Consider the following 27727-nt stretch of genomic DNA (forward strand, 5'->3'; position numbering starts at 1 on the left):
ATGCTCTCAACACATTTTGTGGAGGACCACAATGAAGTGGTACATGTACGTCTAGTGGTTACCGAGAAAAAATACAGAATTCGGCTGTTTTGCTATATAAGACCCCATTGCATGGAACGTTTATATCACGGCAAGTTTCGACTTTTGAGGACCACAATTCAATGTAACATAACTATTAAATTTCACGTGGTTTCCGAGAAAAAATAATGTTTTAGATTTATTTATATTAGTCTTTACTTAGATTGTGTTACAGGGCGCGGCCAGTTTTCACCCCAGGGGCATTATTTGAGAAACCTGTGGAGAAGACTTATATATGTTGTCGCATGCAAAATTGTACACCTGTTGCCATGGTGGTGTCCGAAATTAATTTAGCTTATGGGGCATGCAAATACTCATGATGCTATAGATTGGCTCATTTGAAAAAGGTCATATCTTTTGTATGTTTAACAAAGGATGATAAAAAATCACACATGCATATCTTTATTTCATGAGCAACTATTTGCACATTTGAGGGTTGGACGTCAAAAAGTGTCGGGAACGCGTTTGGATCTACGGATACGCGGCAATATTGCCGTGCAGACGACTATCTTAATAGTTTCAATGTCTTCCTTGTAAAGTAAAGACGTCCACAAGGCACAAATAGTCAATAACAAAAAGATACAACAAATACATACCTAATCTCAATACAAAATTAACAATTCTAAGTATTTTGGGGGAATTTTAATACATAATGAGAAGCATTTCTGTTACAAATTAGACATACACTTGGTCGTGTTTTTTGTGTGCAAATAGTCTATCTAGTAAACCATATAAACACAAACTATATTGATGAGACATCTATACAAATCAGCTTAGTTAAATTATTATGCAGAGGCAATGTTATACAAAACACACTAGACATATTACAAATAAAGCGTTACAAATAATTAATAGTATGATGCAAAATCCAACTGATAGTACGAGGCTTATATAATCGTATAGTTGTCATTTAAAAGCTTTCTGAAAAATACATATACAGGTATTCATTTATCAAAAGGAACATTTGGGGAGTATCAAATCAAAGTACTGTACGCGTGTATATAAATGCAAACTTATATTGAAACGAGATATGAAATGGAGCTTGTAAGGACTTTTTATGCATACAATAAATAGTCATGAAAAATATATATTTACAACAAAACTGAAACACAAAAATAAAAACAACAAAAACTTGAATATGTAAAAATATTGCGAAATTAAATGTTCCAAATGTTCCCTGAATGCACACCTTTTTAAATATGTTTAAAAATGCACAATCCACAATACGTACTTTATCAACCAGATGGATATTTTCGAATCGAAATTCCCATGTAATGTTTGATGAATTGAACTTGTCATTGATGATTGAATTAAACAGACATGTGTCTTTGAATAATGAAAAATCAGCTGGACCGCTGTCTACCTAAATATTCTCTAGTTAAATCATGCTAGGTTTATCATTGTATTAAATAGTATTATACTTATGTCAAGAATTACCATACAGAACCGTTATGATCTTGACACAATGTATCAGTATATATTATGTACTCATGTGTTTACTCATAGTCATTTTTGCCCCGAAGTTTATGATAACACACTGTCTAAAACTGTATTCAAATACAAATATTGCAATTTATCACATGCCATACCCTTTTTCCAATGTAATAAAACCATTACATATTTTTTTTTTATTACACATGTGTTATACAACATTTCTAAGCGTTTTCATTGGCTTAGTTTTCGTTTATTGACCAATCGCATTTTGTTATTTTGCTGAAATGACGTTGCAACGTCATATGACGTCACGAAATGTAAACAATATTCGGGATTTATCATTATGTTCGCGTAAATATTTATTTAATTTGTTCATTTAAAAGCATGCGATAAAAAAGATCTGGCACGAGTTGTCATATCATACAATATTTTATTAAACTCGTCCAGGAAATTCGTTAGTAAGCTCGCCAAAGGCTCGCTTACTAACAACATTCCTGAACTCGTTTAATAAAATATGGTATGATATGACAACTCTTAGTGAACAAAAAAAGTTAAAAAGGCCACTTGTTAGATTAAGTAAAACAAACATGTTTATACCATTGAAGTCACTTTCATTGTGTAGTCTACATGAACATCGGTAAAAAACATTTTTTCTAACGATACCTCAGCCGAGTTAAAAAATAACCATGGGTCAAGAAATTAAATATTTATGTTTCATAAAGTACTTTGTTATTTTGGTCTATTTCTTGTGATACTAGTTTAGTTTCATAGGAGTTTAGGTAAGCGTGTTAGGGCCAATGGCCCTCTTAATGGGATACTAACAGTTAAACAAAAACATGGGATATTTTTAGATTTGAATACAGGTACTTTACACGTCTTAAACTTCAACTGTAATGTATCGCTGATTCAGAGATGTCTGTTTTGTTTCAAAGGTCATGTGAAAAATTAACTTACGGGATGTTTTTATATTATAATACCATATTAATATTGTCTAATTCTATATGTTGATAGGTTTAAAATTGCTAATTTTCCTCTTACATGCCCTTGTGTTTCCAGATAGAATACTTTCCTTCCCAGAGGAAAGAGGTCTGTGTTTGAATCCCAGTGGGGGCTTCATAGGATGATTTAGTTTTAGAAAAAATGATGATATTTGCTCAACTTTGTCCCTAACTTAACCAAATAACTCTGAAAATTTCTTTAAAAGAACGAGGTTTCTGAAAATTCTATTACGCAAGAAGCATGTATAATTTTAGGCTAGACTAAGACAGCAAACTGAGAATGGACATCTTAAATCGTAAATGATTACTTAAAATAATAGTTTTAGCACTGTTTGTTTCTGAGAGATTGGGGGATATGCCGTTTTGTACGAAATTGGGAATTCTTCTCATGGAACTAATTCAGTATGTGCTTTGGAACTGGAATCACATAGTGTTGGAAAGCTGGTGTTTCATGTCCAAACGGTCCTTGCTTCCGGAAAGCTGAAAAGTGTATATTAATTATCTCCCCACTCATTCCATCCCGCGAAACCCTTAAGGTGTCGCAACTCTAGTATATTATATAAACGCTAAAGTTTAAATACAATCACCATGATTGTTATCCTTTCTGGGAAATATCATTCAACTATGGGGCAGAAATTATAAGTAAATGCTACATGGTTTGTTCAATGTTAAAACGCATGGGCCTACACATGGGGATATCAAATCAGAACTTTTTTCCAGTTTTATCCATATTCTAACAATTATGTTTGATGTTGTCAATAGAAAAACGTTAAGATTTTTTTCACGCAATTACCAACATGCCGTATTTTGTTCTAAATAATTAACGGAAATGAAGACATAACAGCTTGGCAAAGGAAGTGCTTCCCAAAATATAAAACTGTCAATAGAAATAACAACGGGATTTTCTAGACCAAAATTCAATGTGATAGAGATATTATAATTACGTTGCGATTGAAATGTCAGTCTGTGTGTGACGTAAAGCTGATATATTCTGAAACAAATATTTGTGATGGGTCATTCGATATAATTACTTAAAATATCACATGTTGCATTAGCTTAAGCCTACGCAAAAGTAATTGTTTCATAAACATTCCCAACCAAGTGTACATTCACTTGTTACTTATTGAACTGCTGAAAAAAGCATTATTCTAACAGTTGTAATGATTTAATATATGTATCTATCAGTTAGATGCAGCTGGTAATGAATTCCAATATTTTGCTTATAATGATATTTAGTAACGTTTTATTGACCATTTGGTACATTTAGAATTGTGTTTAATAATAACGTATATATTTTTAAAACACATGCTGTTTTCAGATAAATTTTTTTAAAGATTTAATTTTAATTTCGTTTTCAAATTTTCCCTAAATTTTCTTATTCAGACTTAAGTTTCAGGAAGCATAAGTTTAATCCATATCGAAGCAAACGATTTCAAAAACCGAGATTTTTACTAGTTTCAACACAATTGAATGTTGTGTATTTAGAGCACGTTCACTGAGTAAAACAATATAAGTACCAACAGATGAGCTTTATAACAACATATAAATGCTACGACCTAGATTTCCACATTGTACATGTATCCAAGGTTGTGATAGTAACATATATTTTTTGGTGTTAATACAGGGTAAAAAAGATATTTTGTTTCTGGTTAGTCTTAATTTACGAATTTCAATAAAAACATTCCTGTACAATATAGGACAATACATACCGAACAGCATTTACTTTTTCAATAACTAAAGCTGGTTTCACATAATTTAGAGGAAAAACGGATCATTAACAATTATATTGGGATATGAGCATGTGTACGCGTACAATTTAATTTATACAAACTAAATGAAGTTTTCACAAAACTTGGTTAACTATATAGTATACAGTAATAGTTCGTTGCGGATTCACAGTCCACTGTAATTTCACAATATTATAAAATACATTAAAACATATATATGTCGATCTCTATAAGATATCATTTTCTGAACTGAATTAAACAATATCACATGCGCAAAACTTCCAATTGTCGATAGTGAAACTACTCCCTTGGAATGTCTGCGACCGGAACAAGACTCAAATGGACGAATGTGAAGTTATTTGGCAGGTCAAAGAACGATATTTCCAAACGATTTCCTTGTAACTGAAACAATTGCCATATATTGTGTATACGTTTCAAGTGTCAAATACAATCAGGAACATGATATCACCCGATAAAATACTAGTTTTTAGTGTGTGGTTTTCAATTTGAAATATTCCGAAACATGAGATGAGATTTATAGATGTTCTCAAAACACTGGTCGTGTTATTCTGAATTTATTGTATTCTTTAAACTTTAGATAATGCTCTGTTTTCAACGAATATCTTCCCAAATGCATTACTGGATGAAACACAAAAAAATGACTCAGGCCCTTTAACGCTCACCTGAGAAACTGGATACGTTTATAGTATAACAATTAAGAGCTCTGACTTTTGCTAATTTTGAAAACAGTGACAGAATTGGGACATATCTTACATATCTATATTTGGACATATCTTGCATATCCATATAAATCTATATTAAAAGGTTAAAATCATCACGCGGATGTGGCTAGTTTCGAATCGAGATGCATAATTTTTACAAACGTATCGTATAACCACTATCTGATTTACATACTAAATATTACACCCACGGGCCTTTCCTATTTAAGAAGAAAAATGTTAATGTCATTTTGCAAAAAAGGCTATATTAAAATTGTGACACCTGGGGCGTGGCAAGGTTTGAATCCAGGAATATAATGTGTTTTTTTAACTTTAATGAGGACCACTTACTGATGCTCCATACTCAATAACAAAGATATTAACTGTCTTGTCCCATAAATTTTACTAATATTGTTTAACCCTAGGGGCAGGGCCAGTGTCAACCTCATGGAAATTATTTGAACAAATTGTGTTGATTACCTCTTTATGATTCGTTATAAAAATAAGACTTTGGTTTTCAGCCTTCGGACAAGACAATTTGTAAAGGTATTCCCTACATAAGTAAATATACAACTGATGACCTCTTTGGCTGAGCCGGTTAAATGTGTTATCCCTTTGGCGGCACCCGTTTTGACCCCATTGGAACATTTTTACCAAATGTATAAGAGGACCACAATGCAATGCTTAATACCAAATATTAAACGTCTCGGCCTTTTGGTTTAAAAGGAACATACTTGTTTTTAATTTATTGGTTCAACCCATTTTTGGGCGCGGTGAACTAATTAATAAACGGACAGGAACACTTTAAGCAGTAATCATTAATGGCTAACTTTACATCTTGTATGTGTATTTCTCTTTTTAATGCTACGGAACTGAGTAATTAATCAACGCATAATGTATACGTACCTGTGTCGTATATATGATCATTTCTAGAATAAATACATATTCAGCATTTGTGTTCCTGTCAATCTGGTCTCTATACTTTCTTATGTCTGTCAATTGTCCGTCCTATAATATATATAAATGTTATTCATTGAATGGATCCATGCCAAGATAATAAGCAATATAAAGATGTTGATATGACACATTGAGATATTAATGCGTTAATTTGTATCAAAAAACACATTTAAAATTAACAGCAAAGTATCGATCATGTGCATCGTATTTATTATTGTACAATTGTTGTAGGACTAAACAAACCTTCATAGCGCACTTCTTTAGTGCAGCCTGGTGCACGTTCCTGATATCTGGGACACCCTTCAATAACCGACCGACAGGTTTATCCACGTTTATGTTGTGCAATTGACGAGCCTTGAATCTCAAAAACCGTTTCGATGCCCAGACTAATGACAGCTTCTCAATAGTGTCTATCTCTTGAAAGTCCTGTTTCCTTGGTCCGGTAAGGGTATCTATACTCAAGGTATCAGCAACTTTAGTTATGATGCTTCCTTTATCTGAGTTCATGTCACACACATGTTCTGAAAAGACAAACACCAACATGTTTATGTGTACAAGTTATATTCGCACGAGACACAACACCAATCTTTTAAGTATTCGTATAGAAAAAAAGCAAAAGCAGACATAATTAAAATGAATTGATTAATTTTCTATGCACGTTGTTAAACCAATGTACATATTTTACACCTAACATCTTTGGGCTGTGCAGAGAATAAAGGTTACACAAAAGCTAATTCGTACATGATTTGTTTAAATAAACCCTCAGCCAAAATATAGCAAATAATGTGAAAATAAACCAGTAAAAGTTACTAATAACTTCCTCAGCTCCGATCGATTTCAGTTGATCGAACGAGTCGTTGAAATCTGATAGAAGTACATGCATGTTCTTAATTTCATTCTTTCCGGGGTACTCTATTGTGAAGTCAAACTGCACTTTGAAATGACAATTATATGCCAGGATAGTGTCTTGCAATGAAATGTGTTCTGTATGCATAAATGGAATGTCAAATGTCGATGCTTCATGTTTAGTGTGTTCGTTTAGATACAACCACAAATCATTCAGAGTAATAAAGCTTCCTTGTAGAATATTGCTGCATTCACAATCTTCAAGTATGCAGCCTTTACCGTAAGCGGTCGCTGTGAATGCCTGCATAACATAATTTAACAACGGATTTCCGTGGATTTTGTCTACTTTTGTCTCCATTGAAGCAGTAGCATTGATCTGAATTAACTTGAGTCCTTTTAAATTCATTTTTTCTGGATAACAGCAGTCCAGAAAGGCTATCACTTTGTCAAAATGTGGCTTCTTCATCTTCCACTCATTAAATTTTTCACTTAATGCATTTAACGAATAAAACTCATCTTTGCCTACTTGAAGTCCGGAACCAGCAGTGTGTCCAATGTATACGAACATAACAGTTTCAATATCCTTTTCAGAAAGCTCAGCAATGGCCCGATCCAATTGTTCTTTATTTTCAGAGATAAAAACATTACTGGAACTAAAAATAAATCATATAATATTAGATTATATTTTCTTAAGTTAAATATACTACACAGTTTGACAGACCGATGTTTATTTTGTGTTTCATAGCAAAATCATACAATAACCTCACAAGTAAGACGTATAACCTAGTTTTGGTAAAGAAAATAGCTTGCATTATTTATTATGAATCAAAATTTCAATATCGTTGAAAATGCAATATACAATCAATTTCAACCAGAAAGCAAAGATTTTTAAATCAACTAAAATAATATTGGTATAAGGGATCAAACAACACTCTTACTTGTTAAAATGCCTAAAATTATATAATACTATATAACAGTCCTGTGGCAACACCGAAAAGTTTGAACGCGCAGTCAAACGACGTGCACAACATACAATAACTTATTTCGTTACACAACCAGACTATCTCAACTGTATATGGAGCAGCGTTTAAGTCCAGAGAGTGTGTTTGTTTTTCTAAATAATTACTTGGCTGTAAATGCACCTTGCAATGTGACTCCAGACATGTATTATGTAAATACATATCATATAATACCAATATGACAGATGGTCATATGAGTAATATGCACGTCATTAAAAACAAATCTCATATATTATTGTTGCTATGGTTACAGACATACCTGGGAATCAGAACCTATATCTTGCGCCAATTCAAAAAGTACATTAGCCTTGTTGATGGGACAAGGTTATTCCATTGAAGGCTATATTATAAATATTTAAGTTATTTCAGTTGGGTCGCGAGACCATTAGTGTATTTGCTATGGCTACATAAATAATTGAAAACTAAAATCTGCAAATACCTGTTTATACCATCGTGAACCAGTTTGTATTTGCGTAAGTAAAAAGACCTTATAAACGCAAGACCGTTCCAGAGCGGCCACATGCTTTGTAGTTAGTTAAACCATTAACCATAATGTTTTTTACACAAATTATCTAGTTTTAAGCTTATTTTTAGCTTAACCAAGATAACCTCAAAACTAGTTATCTTTGACATAGATTTTGCTAGATTTTTGAAAAATCCACTATTCCATGGGTTAACATTAAGCTCACTAATGTGAAAGTCTTTAAAATATGATATCATATCAACTATACTGAATTAAACTACCATTGATGTATACAATGGGTAAATTATGTTTACCTACGATTTATATGGGGGTTAAAAAAAGAGGTGATAATCCTGATTGAAACCTATTCATGCGGTTTAAAGTTTCCACAAGGTCCATGATGACAACGATTAAGATGATTGGTGAAAGAAAAAGTGTTATATACGCACGATGTGCTCAGATGAGCTATTACTAATCCAACACATGACAGCAATACGAATAAGATTCATAAATTGTATTGTGGTGTAAAATTTAAACTGTCATTTCCATGTCAGCAATATTTTGTTAGAAGTTTTATTTTAGTTCACATTCTTGTAATCACGACACAAATATGTGATAGTTACAACTATGTATTTTGCCATAATAAGTACCGCATTAGGGGCGTTATAAAAAGAGAGCGAGGGAGAAATACTTACCTCATGCACATTGCGGGCAGTACCTTTGATGTGATAACTTGTTCAAATTTCGTAATGTCCTTCTTGAAAAGTTCGTTTAATTCATCATCATACCCAGGTACTAATATGGCACCCCAGTCGTCGTCTATTAAATAAAAGTTGTGTTTTATAATCAATTTACGGCATTGATATATCTTTCCATCGTTTAATTTTACAATAATAAATATGTTATTCATTTAGAAATAATTTAGATTCTTACTTATTAAAGGTTTAATTGTCTCTCCACATGTATGACACTTTATTGGATTGATGTATGAATTCCTCATGCATGAGCAACACGTTCTGATTCTTCTAAGGCAATCCTTTTGCTCTTTGGACCCAATGTCATGCCCATCAAAACAAACTGAAACAATATAAATAATATACCTTTCACAAAACTATGTAACTATCCTTGGGTCACATTGGGTGCCCTGCTCAGTTCCGGTGAATGTAATTGCTTGTTAGACCTACTGATATAAATATAACTAAACATTCGAGCAAGCTTAAACATACGCAAGATTTCAGGTTGTTTAATGTCTCTTTGTCGTAAAAACGAAGTTATAGAAATTGATTTGGTTTAAGTCTTCCTATCAAATTGGGTATTACATTAATCTATTATGTGCTATGTATAAAGATTTACTACGTGGCTTAAATAGTATTCACTTAAACTTTTTATTAAAATGACTACACACTAGTTTGCAATTTTTCGCACGCTTTGGAATTTACAGATCTGGTAAGTTATATAAAAATTATTTCACTTGTATAACTAAAAACAAACATCAGGTAATAGACTTGTACGTTTAAAATTACATTGCATTGGTGTGGCGGATACGTTTTCAAATTGTTTAAGTCAATTGTTTCGACGCTGTAAAACAAAGAACAGTGAATGTTCACGTTCTTGTTTGGAGTAACAATTGAATAAATTTATTAGGATGTCGTTGCAGCAAAATTCGTAATCTATATATGTTTATGCAAACAGTGTACAGGACATTTATTACAGAAAACACTCTTCCAAAATTAGGATTTCTCAGCGCAAACATGAACTGTACCATTCGAATTTTATTTTATGTGTTGCTTTAAAAATAGTTAAATCTATTGCCATTCTTAATGCATTGTAAAGACAATGTATTTCTTGTACCGGGTCGGCTAGTTTACAGTGTAAAACGCTGGATTACACAACCGAGAATCGCGAGATTGATTTTTTGCCAGGCCACATAACACTGTATACGAAATCATTTCTAAGGCCATTCTCTTCCTACCTTTTATTCAATTGGGCCAGTTACTGGCATAACTATGTGCACTTACAGCTTTACACATAACTTTCTCATGAGTGCGTTTGTAAACTGACCGCCATGATATGAGTAAAATACTGCTGAAAACGGCGAAAATCAAACGTTAAAAAAAACGTTGTAAGAGCACTCTAATATAAAATGATTGGCCATTTGTTTGCTGAAACATCAACAATCACAAAAGAAAACAGTTCCTTTGATGTACTGTGGTTTGAGAAAGAAATATTACGTACAATTTATTAACTTTAGCTTCAGACAGATAATCAATAACCTTTCATGAAAACATGTGCCATATATGAAAAAAATGTTTCAGACAAAAGAAGTTACTTATCTTCATACCATTTTTTTACAATCACATGCACGGCATTATATTTCAAAATTGATTATATGGGTTATTTTATTGTATAACGTATCATCAATATACAAAAATGGCGTTCAACATTCAAATCCGTTTGTCGTTTGTATTAAGAGTTGCACACAACATGTTTTTCCAGATCACAGTCAAAAACTTAAAATGGATGGCAATCAAACGAAGTGTGGGTAATGAAGTTTTCGCAAAACCGGGTGGTAATTTCCAAATAGTTCACCTAGTCTTGGGAAAGGCCAATGCAAATTATTCTTTTTCTCGACAGTAGGCATGTTTAGCTGACAAATCGAGTTCATAACCATTAGCTAAATACTAATTATATGAACAAGAATTCAATTATAGACATTTTGGTAATAATTACATAGAATATTTAATCATCTGTGCATTATAAACTTGCTTATATAGTCATGTCTGGTTTCACATGTGAAATAATGTGTACCTGTTATGGGTTCATTTACCAAGCATATCTCGCACCTATCACGCCCCCGTGTCTTGTCCCATACAGTTACGGAGTGGTTTCGGCAGATTTTCTAAAAATATAATATATACCTGTTATAAAAGATCTATTCCAAATTAGAGATTTACTACTGTATATGTCCCTGGCATATTTTACTTTTGTGTGAGTATTGTTGGCAAGACAGGCAATTGACCAATTATCTGTACATTACAGGACAATGCATACAGCACGCTATTAAATATTTAATTATTGACGAAATCGACGATCTCTTACTAATTAAAGAGTAAGAGGCCATTCTGTTTTCAACACTCTGTAAATAGAGATCTTTATAGCAATATTCCTCGCTGGGGTAAAACGCGGATCAATATTCCGTCGATTCGAGTTATAAAAGATGATTAAATACAGGAACAGTCATTTTGCCGAAATGTTTCATATAAATGCCCATTATAGCATTTAGACATTTAATCAATAAATTATAAAAATTATCATATTTGCTATAAGGTAATGCTCTCGGACTGGGTTGGCTCCATTCGCAACAGGTTTATTTCGAGTTCGGCAATTATTGTGTTCGATACTTTTCATAACAAAAGATCTAAATAGAATCGGGACGCCCGAATTTCGTTTATAAAAACTTGTACAAGAAATCTGCTTTTGTATGATGACTGTTCTCAGCGCAAGAGAAAATACATCATTAAAAGAGTTATGACGCTGGCCGTTCGTCCACCTGTGCGTCCGTCCAAAATAACATGTTTTTTCTCTACTCAGTATTGCATACATTGTGAGAATTTCCTATATGTACATTATGCAATTTCTTGAAAGATCATGCAGAAAACTGCATAATGTTAGTTTTGATGAACTTCATTCTTGTAAATACTGTAAATGAATATTTAACACAATTAAGACTTTAAAACTCTTTGTTATTGTTTTAGGATTCATTTATTCACCTAAATAATCTGTCTGCATCCGAAAGGCCATTAATGACTGATTTCAGCATGTCTGTATGGATCGCAAAACACATTTGTTACTTGGGCTTTTTCCTGTAGGGCACCACGATGATTACAATGTTAAACTGTATTCTGCTATCTTAATTGCTTGAAAACAAATCGATTCCGAAAATTAAGAACCACAAAAATAATCCCAAAATAAAATGTCCGAAAATAAAGATACTACATGAAAATATATATATATATATATATATATATATATATATATATATATATATATATATATATATATATATATATATATATATATATATATATATACCTATTTCATCTACGTTAATATATGTGATGTTGTTTTATAGCAAAATACTCCGTTGTTGAACATTGACAACAAAATATAAAGGATAAAATTCGCGGTTTAGCATAATCGTCCATGTGTGGGACGTGCAGTCAATCTTCTGCAGAAGAGGTAAGTAATATTTCCGATATTGTATATTAGTCCATGAAACGTTAGTCAAGCTTCGCGATGTCAACATGATGACGGCAGGCAGGAACAACTAAATGCAGAGTTGTGTTGTTGATCCAGTAAATTTGAAGATCGGCACCCGCTTTTATCAGGATAAACTGTGCCTATTTTCGACTTATATTGATATAGTAATGTTTTGATAACCTGGTAAAAAAGGAGAAAGCTCTCTTAAATAGGGGGGGACAATCCATTATGATCTTTGATGGACAATTTTTTTAAGACAGGAAGGGGGTAAACCGGTCACATGCCGACCTAGCTATTTGCCTGTGTAGACGCTGCAATAAGGTAGAACTATGGAATAATTTCTCTGATGACGACGTCAACAATGCGGTTCCAGTTTTGCGGACGGATAGACATACGGATAGTTTCGGCGGGCCGGAAAAACCTATATTCTGCTTTGTGAAACCGGTATTGCACTAATAAATAATATAGATACTGCATGAATCGTATGTCATGTTCTATATCAAATGTATGATAGTATCATCGACATTGATATGAAGTTCACGCTTTGATTGCTGATTATATATCGAAGTATATTGTTTAAGTGTCAGTAAAATGTGATTTGAGACAACAATAGGTCATCAATAATGACAATACACTTGCAGTAAGAAATAAATAATCTGAAAAGCTGATATGTGTACTTATTTTACTTCATCGTGCCTCAAAAAATTTATATTACTGTTGCTCGGGTGTATGTTTATCTGCTCGGGTGTATTTAAATAATGGAGAAATCAAATAATAATTAACTCGAGTTATTCTCCTTAGTTGCTGTTTAATTTGAATGACAATGCTATGACGTTAGTGTGTATCTACACATGTTTGTTTTGTTACTTATTTTGGGCTAAGAGGGAGGGTTGGGATCCGTTCAACCGGTTTAAATCCCCAATGCTTGGCATTGACTTTTCTCAGGAGATGCCCCCATATTTAATAATTATGTATGTGTAATGACATATTTTATTTATTGTCGTGTATTGTATAGGCCATTGGTTATTTGCTTCAAATAAAAGACTAGCGGACAAGAATTTCTCTCCTGATAATATTTCATTATTCCCGTGTATGTGTAAGGTAACGATATGAAACATTGCATTATTTAATTGTTCCCTACCCAATAATTTCAAACATTTTACCATAAATCTTACCTTTAACTCGTTCTTTAAATTCGAAAAGATACAGCTCTCTTGTTCATTGTTAATACACCGGAATGCTATTGTAGCAACGTGTTCAACAATTTCTTTTTGCATCCAAACATTTTCCTGATAAGAAAAACATAAAGAATATTATTTCATATACTTGGTACAGATTTACAAATCGAATTCATATTCACATTCATTTCCGAACATATTATAGGAACATTTAAAGTGTTCAATTACTGACTTTATTCGTATATTAAACAAAATATGGTAAATTAATGATAAATTATGACGTTTTTCAATGTGTTCCTGAAACTATTTCAGTTATAACCAATTTAAGCTGATTTATTATTCTAATCTTACACACATATGGAAAAAAATAATGAAATAAAACAATACCTGACGTAATTTGACTATTTTATATTCGCTGCAGTTCCGCAGTTCCCATTTTGTGTACGGTGGAAGACCAGTAATCAACTCAATAAGAACTAAAAATTAATAACATTCCATATACATATTAATTTCGAACATTTCAGTTTCATTCCTAAACAACACACGAATATTTTTTCTATGAGTATATTATTATTTTCTTTTGAGCTTTTCATCTAGTCTGTCAGCCATGATTGTTGCTATCGTTGCTTTTGTTCAATAAAATAGCTTCATCGATCAGTCGTTTAATGCATTTCAATAAAAGCAAACATTAAGTTGATGTTTAAACGTGTTTGTTTCATACAGTAATCTTGAATTCGTTTGTCGACATACAAATAAAGATGGGCAAATCACGAAGTGTGTACAAAAGGAATTTTCCAAATGTTGTCGATGTCTTGTTGATGGACATATTACAAATAGAGGAATAATTTAAATCCAGAAATAATAAAACGAAACACTAAATGTGTAAATCTGCAGGATGAATTCCTTCCTTTTTACCAGATTAAGAACCCAGCACTATTTAGTATAAAGTCCATCATAATGCATCTGGGGACTGAGCCAACGATCAATAGATACGTCATGATAACTTATGTACTATCTTGAAAGTAACTAGAACGATTTTATAACATCAATTAAAGCATTTCTTTTATTTGGCGTAAATTAAGGTTTTGTAGAAACGGATTGTTGGTATAATCTTTTAGATCCTACACAAGAAACATAGAAATGCCACGAAACCATGATTTCAACGTTTCTCTTATTAATTTTCTTTTTATTTACTTAATTGTAAAGCTAGGTTTGCATGTAAGTTATATAAGATATTGATATTTAAGTTACTGATATATTGACTCTCATCAAATTGGCCCTTATTTGCAACGCTTATCAAAACTTAAGTTTAAAATTTAAACAAAATCAATGAAGTACCTCCAAACAAACTCAAGTTAATGAGCAGATACCTTTTTTTCATTTTCGCTAACAATGACCTTGGTCTTGATCCGATTCGCTCCACGTGCATTCATAAGCCTGGTCAATCGGCACGTTTTTTTATATATAAAGTTATATAAAGATTGATTGATGCACACTTAAAATTATTCGGGCACCATTTTTTGCCCTTTTCTATGTTTCTTCACGTGACCGACGGGCACTAAATGCATTCTCAAACTTAGTTCGCATATGAGAGATCTACATAGAAACTATCACTGCAATATCTCCATCAAAAAAAGGAATTATTAAGAGGAGCCGTCTTTCTATTTTTGGTAGAATTTAATTTTCATAAAACAACCTGTTTAACGACCAGCTCACCTGCTATTCCCAAACCCAATATCTAGGATGTTCTATTACGTTAACAACCTAGTTAATTAAGGTAACAATTAACGTTATTCGCAAAATGTTTGCAATTCTAACAAATCATTTTACTTGCATGAGTTGTATTGTAATGGTCAATATTCAAAGCCCGTATTATACGATATATTTTACTTTATATATTTATTGCATAGCGGCTTGAAGACAAAATACTTGCCCGATCCAAAGCTCCGATAGTCTATTTGTTTCGTAAACGTTAACTGATACGCAGGAAAAGATTCAACCTCTAAACAATCTTCGCCTTCTCTCAATTCTCGAGCGAAATCAAAATCGATCAACCGAGCATTGAAATGTGTATCCAAAACAATGCTTTTGGATTTTATGTCCAGGTGCAATATTGTTCCCCTGCATAAATAAACAAGTGGTTATGCGGGTTATACTAAAATCTTAATAATATATATGTTATTTGTTTGGCAATGCATTACACATCCATGAAAAACAAGACACGAATATCTGAGTTAACGTTTACAATCTTTGCCTCTAAGTCGACGCTTTCTATTTCATAACTATTAAAGAACAAAAGTGGATCTCGTCGCACAACTATAAGTAAAAAGGGCAGTCTAAAAGACAGCTAAATCAGCTGATATGAGTTAATTGAGAAACGTTTCATTAAAAATCGTTAAATTGTAAAATTAGGTACTCTTCAATGGACACGAACGAATGAATGTTTTTAATATAACCTTTTAGTGCGCACATCTTCGTAAGTACCTAACAATTGGAGTTATGTTTTGTTTGAAGACTTCTATAGCCAAAGAACGGATACGAAATAGATACTTAAATATTTCATTAATAGCATTCAAACGGCGAGTGAGATATGTAGCAAACATGAACTTAAGGTTTTATTAGATGACCTTCAGGTGTTGCCCTGAATTTCAGCCAGTGACATCAACATTTGAGAGTAGTATCATGACAATCTTTCGAAAATATAGGGCGAGTGGTAAGCAATAAAACCGATTATTTGACCATCGTTATCATGACCTTGAGCCATCATGGTTGACTTAATCTGTCTGTGCATTGTAAAAACATGCGCCTTTGCGAAAACCTTTGAAACACGTCACGTTTCTACAGACAGATGCATGAATGTCATTCTTATTTGGTTCGCGGGGGGTGATTACATAACAGGTGCATATTTTGAAAAGGAGAGTTTAATCATCGATTATGATTTGCAACGTAATTTTTATCATAAATTAATGTTAAGTAGTTTCCGGTGTAACTGTTCACCGGTAGTAAATTTCAAAAAACAGTCATCTTAAGCTCGCATAATGACATATTAATTGTTTTTCCTTGCAACGTTTCTTTGTTGAAGTTTGCGTATAATAGTCATCAAATTGTGCATGTATTTAATCAGCATACGCGTGGGATGTTGTTATTTTGCTTACAAACGGTTTTCCTTGTCAAAATTGGACTCACCGGAATATGTTGCCAGTATGCATGAAATCTATAGCACAGGAGACCTGGTACATTATTTTCAATCTGATATCCCAGCTCAGGAGGATTTGCGTAGTTTTATTAAGCATTCTGTCTTTTGATATGGCTTCAAATAAGTCTCCATTTTCAAAATATGGTGATAAAAAGTAGTACTTTCTGGAACAAAATATGGTTAAGATTTAAATGCATGATTAATCGATTATCTCCGGATTATTTATTATGAATTGAAATACCAGAATCGCAAATGTTATACCACAGTAGAATTAAGTACTATGATATTTTTGTCAGACTTCAATGAGTCGTTTCACTAACCATTAAATCATTTGACCACATTTCTGTGGTTACTACGGTCATTTATTTGTGTAAGTGTTTTAAAGCACAAAACGCGGCAATAATAAAAATTAATGAACTGATGTAACGTTTTAACAACAAACACAACAAAACACACGTGGACGTTCATTTTATCCCCTTTTCAACGAAATGTATCATTCCGCTGAACATTATTTAAATAACACTGACATTGACCCACCAACACCACGCTTAATCCAAATTGATGTAACATATAAGTTACATATGAATGGAGTTCCGTAAAATATCTGAAATTGATGTCCAGTTATTATGCAATAAAGTTTGTATATAACAAGTAACAGTTACCCCAAAACAACCCATCTGCAATCCACTAAAAGTTAGGCCCTGTATCAAGATTTTAATAACCTAGGTGAAGTAAAGATTTATCGCAATATGCCACTGTCAGTTAATCTTCTTAAGTTGGACTGCGGCGTTTAAGATTAATTTATTATGTTTTAGCATGGCCTAATGCGTCATCTTCAAAATATGAGTGAAATCTGGCTTGAAGGTCTCTCCATATAAAGCTAAATATAATAGTTTTATCCGATTTCAATTGTTATGACAACGCGGCAACCTTTTGGCATTTACGATTAAGTCACTTCCGACCCATCAAGTTATCTCATTAGCTATTACGACGCTCTGCCTATTTTTATATAATGGTGGCGAGTAAATTTGATTGAAATCTAGTAAGTGGTCAGTCCCAAATGAGGAGGCTGTTTGTGTAAGTAAGATATATATGCGTGAAGTAGCATCACATAAGCGGGAATAATTACTAATAATTTGCTTCATATATAAACAAAAGTCCTCATACCTGAATGCTACTAAGATAAATCATTAGCAAACCTTATGGAGGACTGACAGTAATATATATACATGATATCATTTTACTTTCTAATTTTTTCTTTGAGATAAATTGTTTCTGCAATTTTAATTAGAAGTGGCGCGGCAGAGACCGACGCGTATCCCCACGCCGCATAGATGTTATATTAAAAGGCAATTTTGGATGGGCAAGACCTATGTTGGTGGGGCCCCGGGGTGCGAAATGTGGACATGGATGGGGTCGATATAGACCGCGTTGTCATAAGAGATGTTCAGTATTAATTTGAAGTCAATTGGTGAATAAATGAAGAAGTTATGTTAAAACAACATTGTGGGTGGGCGTGGTCCATGTCGGCGGGGCGCCCCAGGGTTTGTAATGGGGCCATGCATTGTTGAAATTGACCGTATTGTCATACGAGAAGTTCAGTATCAATTAGAAGTGAATCGGTGTAGAAATTAAGAAGTTATTGTAAAAGGCAATTTGGGTGGATGTGGCCTATGTGGGCTGAGCCCTGTGGTGGGTAATGTTGACATGGATGGTCGAGATAGACCGTGTTGTCAGAAGAGATGTTCAGTATTAATTTGAAGTCAGTTGGTGAATAAATGAAGAAGTTATGTTAAAACAAAAGTTTGGGTGGGCGGGGTCTATGTTGGCGGGGCGCCCCAGGGTTGGTAATGGGGCCATGCATAGTTAAGATTGACCGTATGGTCATAAGAGATGTTCAGTATCAATTTGAAGTAAATCGGTAGAGAAATGAAGAAGTAAATGTAAAATAACCTTAAAAAATGAGTGAAAATCTCTGACCCGGCGCCATCCCAACCCCCATAACTTTTGACCCAGGGGTCAGATCAAAATTCCAAATAGTGCATTGTCGCACATATGCTCATAGCTACCGTGTGTTTTAAGTTTCAAGGTTCTAGTGCTAATAGTGTAGGAGGAGATTATGGCCAGGACGAACGGACGGACGGACAGACGGCGGAGATAACCACATAATCCCCCGCTCCAATTCGGAGCGTGGGGATAATCAATGACAAATGAGAATCAAAATACTGACGATGCTTTTGAAGAGGATGGATATAAAAGCATCAATTTAAGTTTATATACATAAGCACAAGTTTATGTGGGTACGAAAATTTTGAGTACGAAAACAAATTGGGTACGAAAAAAATTTGAGTACGAAAAAAAATGGGTACGAAAAAAATGTGGGTACGAAAAAAAATGTGGGTACAAAAAAATTGGATACAAAAAAAATGTGGATACGAGAAAAAAATTTGGTACGAAAAAAAGGTGGGTACGAAAAAAAATTTGTGTACGAAAAAAATTTAGGTACGGAAAAAAATTTGAGTACGAAAAACAATTGGGTACTAAAAAAGGGTGGTTACTAAAAAAAAATGTGTACGAAAAAAAATTGGGTACGAAAAACATTTGGGTGTACGGGGAAAGTGGGGTACGTAAAAAAATGTGAGTACCTGAAAAAATTTGGGAACAAAAAAAAAATGTGTACGAAAAAAAATTGGGTACGAACAATTTTGTGTACGAAAACAAAATTGGGGGTACGGGGAAGTTCAACCCTTGGACCTCTCGATAAATTTGAAAGAGGACGGGAACCAGGCTCCCTTTACCTTTATCAATGGCCCTCAGCTGGGTAATGTGGACAAGGATGGTCGAGATAGACCATGCTGTCATAAGAGATGTTCAGTATTAAGGTAGCGCATCTGTAATGATTTCCCGCGATTTTTTCGAAGATCGAGGAGTCTTTTTACCTGTTTACTTATTAATATCTAATTTAAGGACGTACTAATAAGAGGTTGTCGTGGCCGAGTTGTTAAGGCGATAGACTAGAAATCGTTTGGGATCTTCCCGCGCAGGTTCGAATTCTGCCGACAACGCATACATTTTGCGACGCGTTTTTTTTTTTCTTTTCTAACGTAATTTGATTTAGTATAGCATATAAGCTATGTTTATTGTTAAATAGTAGTCCGGGTTTCCAGCAATAACACAAAAATTGCAATATCTACCTGTATAAACCAAGCTTTGCATCGAAGTACAAAATGTTCATATTAATGTTTAATATTCACTCAAAACAAACACATATCCTTTATTTATCTAACATAAGGAAACTCCTTTATAAAATGTGCTATTAATAGAAGCTTTTGACATAGTAGATAATACATATATATTGGCTTGAATTGTGAAAATGTTTGTACTTCAGCGTCTGTCGATATAGCCTCTTCAGTTACAGTTAATAGAATCAGATATGTTTGTATGCTAAAAATAATTACTTTCGATAGATTAATAATACTGCTTTCATTCATACTCATTAGTTTAACATGAAATATATTGCAATTGTTATGCACATTCTTCAATTTTTTAATTAAAACAACGCTATGGCTAAATTGCGTGATTTACTGCTGAAAATACGAATCATGCATGTTGCATTTTTATTTTTATTTCAAAAAGTAAACGTTAAATATGTCTATTTCTTTGTAATTTTATGTATATAGTGTATATATAAAAACGAAGTTCAAAATATGACTTAAATGATACCATTTTGAATGTTATGACACTTTGTTTTTAACCAACCCAATATCTACTTGGCTGAAATCATTTACATTTCTTGGCGCTCTTCCATAGATAACAAGTCATAAAAAATAAATGTATGTAAAAGAATACTTATTTCATCTTATTTAAACTTTAAACACCTTAACCGCATATGTACACACCAACTGCATGCCCATATTTGGAAATCTGGATGAATTATGGAACTTTTATATACCTCAGGGATGCAAATAAACTAGAAAAAGCCGAGCGTTGGGATGTTTTGTTAAAAAATCAGTATATTTTTTTTAAAGCATGGAAAGCCTACCTAAGAATATGCATGTAGTTCAGTGAAATGATGCTTATTAAGAAAATAATACATAAAATTATGTTTGGAAAGGTGCCCATTACAGGTGCGCTATCTTAATTTGAAGTCAATTGGTGAATAAATGAAGAAGTTATGTTAAAACAAAATTTTTGGTGCGCGTGGTCGGCCACTATCTCCTCCTACACTATTAGAACTAGAACCTTGAAACTTACAAACATGGTAGCTATGAGCATATGTGCGACGGTACAGTATTTGGAATTTTGATCTGACCCCAGGGTCAAAAGTTAGTAGCATGTGAGTCGCATACTGTTAGTAAAATGTGTGAAAATTTCCTCCTTTTACCATATTATATACCCCCATTACTTTTGATCTAGGGATCAGATCAAAATTCCAAATATTGCACTGTAGCACATATGCTTATAGCTACCATGTGTGTAAGTTTCAAGGTTCTAGTGCTAATAGTGTAGGAGGAGATAGTGGCCAGGACAGAAGGACAGGCAGCGGAGATCAATACAATATCCCCACGCTTTTAAAGTGTGAACACAATAGAAGATATATGCACATTATTTATATCATAATATTTCCATGTGTTATAAAGTAATTGAATTTGTTTTTGGAAACCGAACAATTGACCATGACACTTTTCCCCTGACGAAATATCAATTGAATTGGCGAAACAGAATCATATATGTCAACGATAGCTTTGCGAGATTAACCCGAGAGACACAGAAAGATAAAACTTACTGATTGTAATGGTCATCGTGATAACCCAGCAGTGGAACAATACCGAAATGCTTTAATCGCGCCGCATTTTTTTCCTGCACGATAGTAAATGCATGCCACATGAAAACCATGGTGATTTAAGTACAACGTGATTCAAACATGATCATGTATCACAAATATATATTTAATGTTATGAAATGTTTATTTCATGAGGAAATCATGTGTAAATTAACGCAATACAATATTTGCTAGTAGAATGCAGTACCACCAATTTTGCAAATCAGACTTACGTTCGTGATTGTTTCGAGTATGCATTCCGTATCATAATATTGTTGCATCTGCTTCAAATTAATTTCTTTTAGTAAAACTCGTACATTAAATCCAGGCACCTCTTCTTTTGCTTAAAAAAATAAGGGGTCAAATCTGAGTTCCCATTAACGTAACCGATCATCTTGATCCTCTTTTAGTATACATACGGCATTAAAATGACATCTCAATAAAACAAATTTAACGCCGATTGTCTATTTAAACGACATTTCTCGATATACAATCGAAGGCGAAATTTGTGAAGGGTATATTTAAATCAAGCTGTCAGTCCGTCGGTCAGTCGTTTGTTATAAGATTGTAAAAAGAAATACTATCACAGTGATCCCCCGTGATGCCAATAGTTTAGAGTTATTTTTTTATCTCTACTTATATTATTTAATAGATGTATTGGTGAGGTATTCCATACTTACATATATACACTTTACCAAATGCTCCCCTAAGCCATTCCGGGTTGTCACTAAACCCCGGACTCTTCAACTCCTCAATCATGTCATTGGTAAGTTCGATGAGTCTCCCGTCATGCAGGTCCTTCCGTATGGTCTTGGTGACCACTTTATCACGCCTTAAAATTTCAAACGCACTTTTCCCAGGATCCTGTGCTCTAATTTAGAACACACATACTTCATTAATGATATAAGTGTATTTATTAATTTTAAAAGAGGACCAAGATGGCCATATATCGGTAAAGTTATTTATCTCATGAAAGTAAATGTGTTTTCAGAGAATAAAGTATATTGTTAACAACTTCGCACCTGTGCCACAATATAATAACATTTAAGAGGATTACAGTACGACGTTACATAGCAACTTTTACGCCACAAGTAAATATGTAAAGTAACAGGACTATAGAAGTGTAAACAAAATGTGATGCAGTGGATGGTCATTTTTAATTCCGGCGGCGAAATGTTAATACACTTTTTAGATTATCACTTTACCATGCTAAACATCAATAATTACAACGCTGTACAAATAGTTTAGTGTTGTAAACTTCGTGTTATAGCGCCTTATTTTGCACGTTTCCTTTACTAAGAACGGTCTTCGAGTATGTGAGTAAAATTACGATTATGTGGTCAAAATAAAAACAAGATATGTGTTCTAATATTAACCTCTCAAATGCAATTCATCTGTGGAGTAGAGGTAAAGCATCCGCTTTAACATTGGTTAGCGCCGGGTTCGACTTCCGGGGGGGGGGAATATTTTAATCAACTTTTTTGTTTGCTATCATACTTATTTAGGGCTATTTCAAATAGGATAGTGTTGTTAATGAATACATTTAATGACATTTTTGTATTCAAACCATGTGAACACGTCTATTTATTTCGAAAATCATAATTCTACCCGTCTTATACATTATAGAACACGTGTCTTGAATTCAAGCGTTTTTGTGGGTAATAACTTCCTGATATATGTAAATACCATGTACACAAATCGTTTGTTTCGATATAAGCTGACTATGAACTATCCATCATATTCACATATTTAAACATTCGTTTGCACAATTGAACTATTCACTATGGAAAATGTTCTTTTGAATAGTAATACGTAGGTGAGCAATGTGAACTGATCAACGTAACTATTTCAAGCAAGATTGATTTTGTTTACAAAATTATTCATGTGCTACATGTTACCTATACTTGTAAGCAGTTTATTATAGTTGTTTATAATAACGACATGTTAAATAAATTAAGCAACGTCTAATGCAACGTCTCAAATGCAACATGGTAATGAAATATTACTTGGTGCAAACGTGGGTACCGGTGCAGGTGAATCTACAATTTAACAATTGTGCGATGAAACCAAATTTTCTTCGATCAACGATGCAATTCAATACTGATGACATTTGCATGCCTTTATATATATGTTACTATGTTTTAAAGATATATACTCTTTTACTGAATGTATATTGTTTATTTAATCAACCTGAACTATCAGAGGACATGTCTATGCACACACTTTGTATTTTTCTTCTTTCTTTATTTCTATTTTTTTTAATGACTTACGACTGGATATTGGTATTTTTCTGATTTTCTGAGAGGAGATAAAAACATAAGTGTGCTTTAATTTTCTCATTCCTGTTGTTTCATCTATTTTCATATCATTATTGTATATAAAATGCATTTCAATATAACTGTGTACCTAATAAGTCTTACTTTTAGAATATTAAGGTTTCAGAGGAGCGGATTTCGCAATTAAATGGTTTTTAATAAATCGGGGAAAATAAATTTAGTGTTGGCTACTTGGAATGCCTGAGAATTCTTAATTTTCGGTATTTTGTTGTTGTTTTTTTCTTAGACTTTGGCTGCAATTTACCATGGGGATATTACATGTGAGATGAAAAACAGAAAATCAAATGCTGCATTTCAGATTTTCTAAAATATTACTACAAACGATTGTATCAGTTACCTTATATGCGGCTTATTCGAACCATTTTAAATAATGAAGCACACCTATTATTTCTGTAAAAGTTTCTTTAAAAAAAATATGCATTGTCGGCAAACGACAAACTTCTTAAAAGTCGATGTTAAAATGAAATGAAAGTGAAATTGCGTGATTCTTTTCCGATAATGGGAAAATGTATGGATTAATTTAAGGCATGGAAACAAGAAAATGGAAACATCGCTCGTTGATAGATCAACCGGACGCCAAGACCAGACAATATTCGCGTGTTCCTTTGGTCAGGAAACTGCATAAAATGTCCTTGCACTTCAACAAACATCACTTCACAAAATATCCATGACATCATTATTGGCGCGAAACGGCGGAGCAAAACTTTCGTATGATGATTTCACGAAAGGTTAAAGGCACATAAATACTGGTAAATGTTCGGATATCGTTGTGATAAAAAAAACACACTCAGTATTTGTATTGAAGCAGTAATTATTGTACAAACAATTGTTTTATGTAAATTAGAAATCACAGCGCTTCTTCTATTTAAAAACGTACTGAATAATTATAATTAACCTTTTTTATGCCTACCTTTTGTTTTCGCCTGTTTTCCGTCAGATATGAAAACATAAAAAATGAATTAATATAGTCAATTAACAAAAGTCAATCAAAAGGCAAAGTAGCTCCAATGTTATGATGCATTTAACAAATATATGTTCATTTATTTATAATCATCTTATGTTTATGATCATTTATCCTAATCGGAATTATTATAAAGCGTTTATAACTCTTTTTATCGTTGGTTAAAAAAGTGTATTACCGACAAAGACTTTAAACAACCATCCACATTTAAAGGACTGCTTAGATAAGCGATAGCGCCCTGGCTTTTCTTCAATGGGTCCTGGGTTTAAATCTCAGGTCAGGCCCTGTACCGTATTTAATCTTTTCAATCTTTAATCTTGTTTTAACACAATGTTACACACCGCCAACACAAATTTAAACATGGATAAAAGGACTATACTGTCTTTTCATCCCTTTTTCTACAATCCAGACAATTACATGTGTGAATATGCTACACGGTTCTAAACAAATCGATATCCAGTGCAATATCTGACATAATCCAATTGCACGCATATTTTATATGCAAATATGTATCTCTAGCAAACAGGTATGCTAATCAACACCCCGGCGATTATTGGTGTGTTAATCAATGTAGATAATCGAAGGCATAGACTAGAATTTAGTTCCATCGCTCATAAAAGCAATGCCCGACATGTTTCTTGCTAATACAATAATATTTAAAGTAAAGCAGTTAAGTCATCATCAATTAACTCTCACATTATAAATGGTTTGCTATAAAACCGGACGCAATAGTCAATGTTAATTTTTACTTTTACATTTTTTTTAATTACCATCAGTCTAAAAAAATGCTTCAATTCTAAGAAGCTTGGATGACTTAAAATTATTCTATTGAAATAACAATATCAAAGAAGTGTAAGCATTTTTATCAAATTAAAGTTATATTTATTCTGTAGGTTTATTTGGAAACATGCACTGGCTAATTATCATTACTGACGTAACCAAGCGAACTGGTTAAAACTGTAACTGTAAAATACTTTTCTATACGATCACTTATCATAACTGACAAACACAATAGAACTGGTTGAAACTGCGACGTTAAAATACAATTCTGTCAGATAACTTATCATTACTGACGTAACCGACCGAAATGGTAAAACAAACTGAAACTGTAAAATAGTATTGTATCTTATCACTTATCATTACTGGTGTAACCGAGCGAACTGGCTAAAACTGCAACGGTAGACTTCTAATATATCTCATCACATACCATTACTGCCGTAAACAATCAAAGTGGTTAAAACTGGTTACGGTAAAATACTTTTCCATAAGATCACTTTCACGCAACCTTTTTAATTGTGAGTGATTGGGCACTGATATTCTCATGAACAGATTAATATAATTGCGATATAAGATGTTATTTTTAATTATCCTTGCCCCTCTGATTTCACAATCATTGCTTGTACACCATAACACATACCAATGACATAATTTGATACACGTTATTTGTGAAAATGTTTAGCGATTTAAATCATAATTATTCCCAGACAATTCTTGAGTTTTTCGCCATCGCATATTTAATAGTATTGTTTTGTCCATACGCTGTAACGCGTGAAAACGTCGCACACATGCATTTATAACTCAACTTCCATCGATACATAAGCGCGACAATCACGCAAAAGAAAATTATTTTACTACGCTCTCGTCAATGAAACAATTATTTAATGACAGGCGCTCTTTGCATAATGATTTCTTCCGCGATAGTTTTTTAAGAGTTGATGGTGCATACGTTTGCTGAATCGTAGTTCGTTCACAACGACATTGTATTAAACTTCCGTATGTGCACGATTTTACTATTTTAGGTTTACACCTTTTTCGGCAAAGCTGTCTTGTCCAACCATTGATTTTTTTTTAATCTACGAAATGATCCAGACAATAAGCCCGAATGAATGATTTGACAAGCGCGAAAAAATTCCTCACCCTGTTCTCAGATCTTCTTGATTATACTGATGCTATTTACCAATTGTAAAGGTATAAATATCTTGTTAAACTACTGAGCAAGAGTATATGCAAATGGTGAATCGACAAACGTGTCCTAATCCACAAAAATGTCAAGGCTCTATAAATGTATCATCGTTACGTTAAAAGAGACTTTTGATGCATTTTAAAATGTTATCACCAACAATATGAACCGCTAGCATTTAAAATAATTTCTATACATAATGAACCTCCAGAACATTATAAAGAGAGACCTAAGGTCTAGTCGCTATCGCCTAGTCTTTTGTTAAAGGCATGTGACCACTTCCCGATACAATTCTGTTCAATGCATACAATATATAATGAAGCATTAAACTTATAAAAGTAGGCGGCATCGTATTTGAACGATCAGTGCTTTTTAAAAGGGTCTAACACCCATAAAGTACCTCAAGTACTAAATATTATCTTTTAATGATGATTGATTTAAATTGCAATGATATGGTGCTAATTTTGTTTAACATGAGATTGTTTTGTGACTACACCTGTCCTTAATGTGAGATTCGGTATGAACTTTAAATGGTTTAGGCCAGCAGTGCTTTGGGTGAAAAGTTCGAAGGTGTAAGCAGCTAGTTGTTGTTATTTTTATGTTGTTTGCTATGTTTACCTACATTTTATCGGCCATTGATATTTTGTCTTGCGTGAAAGACTAGCGCATAGTAAAACACGTTTTTCCTGTTTTATTCTAGTGTGTTTCAATCTTAATATAATTTTGAAGAGTGTATGTTGGATGAACATCTAAACTGGGTTTACGAAAACAAA

At 33.2% G+C, this 27727-nt stretch overlaps 2 protein-coding genes across 2 annotated transcripts; both read right to left on the bottom strand.

Annotated features, from left to right (window-relative positions):
• Nucleotides 1-751: 751 nt before the first annotated feature.
• On the bottom strand, nucleotides 752-15138 carry LOC127848874 (uncharacterized). The gene is made up of 9 exons (XM_052381536.1): nucleotides 14067-15138; nucleotides 13677-13790; nucleotides 11050-11140; nucleotides 9175-9318; nucleotides 8937-9060; nucleotides 6724-7412; nucleotides 6157-6434; nucleotides 5863-5964; nucleotides 752-4639 (listed from the first exon to the last, which is right to left on the bottom strand). The coding sequence occupies exons 2-9, from the start codon at nucleotides 13776-13778 to the stop codon at nucleotides 4538-4540; spliced, it is 1632 nt and encodes a 543-aa protein (XP_052237496.1). The 5' UTR covers nucleotides 13779-13790; nucleotides 14067-15138; the 3' UTR covers nucleotides 752-4537.
• A 173-nt stretch (nucleotides 15139-15311) lies between these two features.
• LOC127849290 (uncharacterized) lies at nucleotides 15312-27590 on the bottom strand. The gene is made up of 6 exons (XM_052382010.1): nucleotides 27577-27590; nucleotides 22378-22568; nucleotides 21931-22040; nucleotides 21662-21735; nucleotides 16866-17039; nucleotides 15312-15800 (listed from the first exon to the last, which is right to left on the bottom strand). The coding sequence occupies exons 1-6, from the start codon at nucleotides 27588-27590 to the stop codon at nucleotides 15566-15568; spliced, it is 798 nt and encodes a 265-aa protein (XP_052237970.1). The 3' UTR covers nucleotides 15312-15565.
• Nucleotides 27591-27727: the final 137 nt, after the last annotated feature.

Source organism: Dreissena polymorpha, chromosome 10, assembly GCF_020536995.1.
Source record: "Dreissena polymorpha isolate Duluth1 chromosome 10, UMN_Dpol_1.0, whole genome shotgun sequence".
Taxonomy (NCBI): Eukaryota; Metazoa; Mollusca; class Bivalvia; order Myida; family Dreissenidae; genus Dreissena; species Dreissena polymorpha.

What these genes read in the sequence shown, in the direction of transcription:
- LOC127848874 (XM_052381536.1), bottom strand. Translation starts at nt 13,778, where the DNA reads ATGCAAAAAGAAATTGTTGAACACGTTGCTACAATAGCATTCCGGTGT. An exon ending in GGTAAATGAACCCATAACAG is followed by an intron (nt 9,319 to 11,049) that starts GTACACATTATT and finishes ATATTGTTTCAG; the next exon opens with TTTGTTTTGATGGGCATGAC. An exon ending in CGGAGCTGAGGAAGTTATTA is followed by an intron (nt 6,435 to 6,723) that starts GTAACTTTTACT and finishes TTGTCTTTTCAG; the next exon opens with AACATGTGTGTGACATGAAC.
- LOC127849290 (XM_052382010.1), bottom strand. An exon ending in ATTTGGTAAAGTGTATATAT is followed by an intron (nt 22,041 to 22,377) that starts GTAAGTATGGAA and finishes TATTTTTTTAAG; the next exon opens with CAAAAGAAGAGGTGCCTGGA. An exon ending in CACGATGACCATTACAATCA is followed by an intron (nt 17,040 to 21,661) that starts GTAAGTTTTATC and finishes ATTTTGTTCCAG; the next exon opens with AAAGTACTACTTTTTATCAC.